Here is a 4,125-nt window from a genome sequence, read left to right on the forward strand (position 1 = left end):
TTTTTAGTGTGTGCAACAAATTCTCTACCGGTTACAATTTGGTGAGAATGTTCAAAAGTTCAGCCACCTCCACAACAGGCGAAATATTTTACGCTACGTGCCTTCGCATCATCGGTCTGAAGCTCATCTGTTGATCAGTGATGAATACAAGGTATGCTTGTACGATAACCAGCAGCAGTTCTTTCTCTACTATTCCGGCTAAATGTATGGGTTGGTTTCCAAAGCATGTGAGCGTTCTCGTAGGCAATTTATTGTATCATTTTTCTTCATATTGTACAATCATCACATGGCACCTTTGGTTAGCCACGGAGCCCACGCGCATTTATCAGAACTCCACAACCAATGTGAAACATTAATGGACGTAAATCGCGTGCAGTCATATCTTCAAACTTATGACACATTAAAAGGGGAAAAAAAAAACACTTTTACCGTGGATCGCTCATACTGACTGACAGGTTGGATACGAATGATAAAAGATTAGTTTAAATATGAACTAACAGTCGTCGCTGCCATCTTATCCCCTGCATGAAGAACTGGCTGCCAGTCAAGAATCGGGTATGTAAACAAACTTCTCGTCTTTGATAAACCGCTGAATTCCTTGTCTGCTTATTACAACAACTGGGCCAAATGTATAATATGAAATGAAATTAAGAATCAAGGTGTAACTGCACAACGGCTTTCACAATCAGTATCAATATATCTGGGACATTTCATAAAGATCGATTTATGCCAAACCTCGTGCATTAACCGCTAGGAAATGCACGCCTTTTCACTGTGGCTAATACTGTCAAACACGTAGTTCCTTCCTTCAACATCAACCAGGAACAACTTTTGTAACTGACATCCCACGTGTTTTCAGGAAAGTGAACAGCTCTAGTACATTTTCTTATGTAACATTTGCCATGTCCTGAGCAATTTAGCTCTGTCTCGAAGCGAACGCAAACGCGCTACACCGTTCGGACTATGCATAGTGAATATAAATAATGGCCTTGAAGCAAGGGTACACCATGAAACAAAAATAGTGTATAAAATCAGAAAATAATGCTGCTTTGGAGAAACATGTTTGCAAGTCTCACAAATTTCCCTAAAGCTCACCAGTGATGTCTTTTTTTCCCCAAAGTACTCGTTGCTCTTGAGACGAATTCAGTGTATTCTGCTAGAGCTCCGGGATTCAAAAAACTTTAGCTAATTCGGCATAAAAAACACTGAATCCCGTCAGAAATTTGCAGTTGTGTATTGGTGAAGCCTTTCGAGTCAATAGTAAGCCCAATAACACCAGTCTAGGAGCTGTTATCAGTAATAAATAATTTAAACCTTCTTGTACGAGTTCGTGTTCGTATATAATCTTTAACCAGAAGTTGATTTGTGTCATCAAACCTTGTCAGTTACTATATCGTTTGTCAGGATCTTTCATTCATGCACAAATGGCCTTCTAAACGGCTCCAAGAGTTTTTCCAAATATGTCCACGATACATGGGAAAAACAAAAAGCAAAAACAAAAGAGGAATTCGAAGAAAAATCACTTCTCGCCATGCTCAGTCTCTCTGAACCCGTACATTTCAAGGTCATTTCAAGGTGATAAAATAAAGGCGGACACAAAGAAAATACGTTTTGATATCTATTTTGCTTTTCAAACGATGTTACATCATGAAGACTGAAGTAGTCTCTTTGTCATAAGCTGTTAGTAATGGAACAGAGAAAAAGGACGACCTCATGCATTTCTGATCTTTTGTGCATGTTAGGAACTGACAGAGGAGTCGATCTCTCCGTCTGTCAAGTTTCCTTGAACAGATGCAGAGGGATATTATCACAAAAGTAAAATAACTGTAGAGAATAGAGAATGTAAACAGGTATTATTTAACTACTATTCAACCGGCTCCTTACGTCAAATTAACATCATTCACAAAGATCCTTGCAACCAACGTGGACGCAAAAATTCACAGGAATATGCTCTCTTCTTTAAAAGAACGCTCGTATATTATGTATATCTATATATGCATACGCTGCTAGTGCCGGTACAATTTAACTCACTTATCACGTTCTTAAAATTAAAGAAGTTGACTTGAAATTCAAATAAAAGTACAACTTTGTTATATCACGTCTACTTAATGTTATTTGGAAAAATAGGAAAATGCGCGGAATGATTTGGGTATTGCATGCTGCACAAAAATGTCGACCCCGCGGGCAAATGTTTCAGGCCACTAAGAGTGTTACGAGAAATTGCAAACGCTACACGGGTTCTCTACATTAATGGATGTATTTTTTTTATATGCGAAGATCGGTGATCTGAACGACTAAAAGATCTTCCACAAAGAGGACATACGTACGGCTTTTCTCCAGTATGTCTTCGATAGTGGCGCTTGAGTTCATCTGAACGTCGGAAACGCCATCCACAGTTTTTCCAAGGACACAGGAAAGGTTTTTCATCAGTATGAATCCGCTCGTGAGTTCCGAGATGAGTGCTTTTGGTGTAACAACGCTTTTTACAGCCAGGGAAATCACAGAGAAAGTTATGATGTAGTTCCAGTTCTTTGTTATCGGAAACAGGTTGGACTGTTTGTGCATGTGTACTGAAATAACATCGGTATTCTGCATCATCGTTCGATGTAGCGTGCACAGAAGACGGCGTTGTTGCAAGCATGGTTACCTGTGGCCATTGGTGTCTTAGATTTAGAGCTGGAATAGACGCCGACTCTTCAACAGTGCACGTTCCCATTGTCATTCCTGTCTCTGGAAAGAGGCAGTTTTTCTTTCCTATAGTCATTTCTTGAAGCTTGGGTTGGGGAAGAGCTAGATAAGACGAGGTTTCCACCGGTAACGTTGCAGGAGAAGATGAACACAGATAGCTATCCATCTCACGAAGGATCTTTTAGAGAAATAAGGGTTACATTTAGTTTTATCTAACATCATGATTATTTCTGGTTTTAATCCCATACCTTGACTGATTGATATCGCGGGGAGCAATGGCTTTTGTCGGAAATGTATGTAGTTGTTAAAACTGCATGAAGAACTTTAAAGGATCCCTCTCATCCTTTACAGTTAAATTGCTAATGGCCATACATCTCCTTCAGGGCTCACAAACTTGTAAGAGACGTTTAGCATTTTTAGAGCAATAGTGCTCGGCTTTATGTCGCGCAAAGGTTAATTCACTGAGATATGAAATGAGCGAACTACTTTTTTCAGGGAGTTTGCAGAACAAAACCGTCATTTTGATCCTCTGAGGAAAATCAGCAATTTATACAATGTCTCTCGAACTCATGCTCGTTAATTGTATTTTTTACTCAAAGTAAGTTAATAGATTTCCGAGCAGTTGTCAATGTTTTCCTCCAATTGCTATTTATCAGCGGTAATAAAAGGCTAGAAAACTAAAATATTGTCTGATTGTTTTATGTACCGTCCGAGGGTATCACAAAGCTCGAACTTGTCATTAGTGTTAATTCACTCAAAAGCTCACATCAGAAATGCATGCTATTATAATATCACTTAGAAAATGTGTAAGTCGACTAAATCATTCATGCATTGCAACTGACCTGTTGAATTTCTTCCTCCCTGGTGGGTATTAGCAGCGAATAGATGCCGGCCGTTACCAGATTTCCTTCCCCCTGATACGAATTTTGGTACATGACACCGTCTTTTCCTCTAAACAAGTTATCGAAACTTGTACAAGCCATAAGCATTTGGCTGTCTTCTTTAACAGAGGGCCCCATGAACGAGTTGCCCGGTAGTCGGATTCATGCTTTATACGCAAAGGGTTCTGGGGTCGCCAGAGGACAAACATTGCAAGTCGCTGTGAGAAAATGTATGGCGGAAACTTATTCGACGTCCAAAAAAAAAAAGGATTTTGGAGAGAGATCAATGCCTTTTTCGACGGAGTTTTATTACAAATCCATTTGGGCAATGTTGATACGTGACAAGTGTAAGTTTTTGTTTGAATAACCGTGAAATATGAGATAAAATTAGCTGATTAACTTCCTTGCTTGCGTAAGGTTTATTGTGAAATGGTCTCAAAATATTACAAAATAAGGAACAAATCTGGAGGAAATAGCTCAAAAAAACGTTTCAGTTGTATTTACGTGTGTATAGGCTGGCCTATTTCTAAATTCAGCAATTCAAATAATTTTGAAA

General features: G+C 39.0%; 1 protein-coding gene across 1 annotated transcript; it reads right to left on the reverse strand.

Moving 5' to 3' along the window:
* On the reverse strand, positions 1-3,885 carry LOC137971182 (Krueppel-like factor 5). Its single transcript, XM_068817944.1, has 2 exons — positions 3,531-3,885; positions 1-2,866 (listed from the first exon to the last, which is right to left on the reverse strand). The coding sequence occupies exons 1-2, from the start codon at positions 3,705-3,707 to the stop codon at positions 2,243-2,245; spliced, it is 801 nt and encodes a 266-aa protein (XP_068674045.1). The 5' UTR covers positions 3,708-3,885; the 3' UTR covers positions 1-2,242.
* Between the last annotated feature and the right edge of the window lie 240 nt (positions 3,886-4,125).

Source organism: Montipora foliosa, chromosome 9 (genome assembly GCF_036669935.1).
Source record: "Montipora foliosa isolate CH-2021 chromosome 9, ASM3666993v2, whole genome shotgun sequence".
Taxonomy (NCBI): Eukaryota; Metazoa; Cnidaria; class Anthozoa; order Scleractinia; family Acroporidae; genus Montipora; species Montipora foliosa.

Excerpts from the sequence above, each read along its gene's own strand:
- LOC137971182 (XM_068817944.1), bottom strand. The coding sequence starts at position 3,707 with ATGGGGCCCTCTGTTAAAGAAGACAGCCAAATGCTTATGGCTTGTACA. Across the intron at positions 2,867-3,530 it reads GGGAGGAAGAAATTCAACAG|ATCCTTCGTGAGATGGATAG; the intron begins GTCAGTTGCAAT and ends TTTCTCTAAAAG.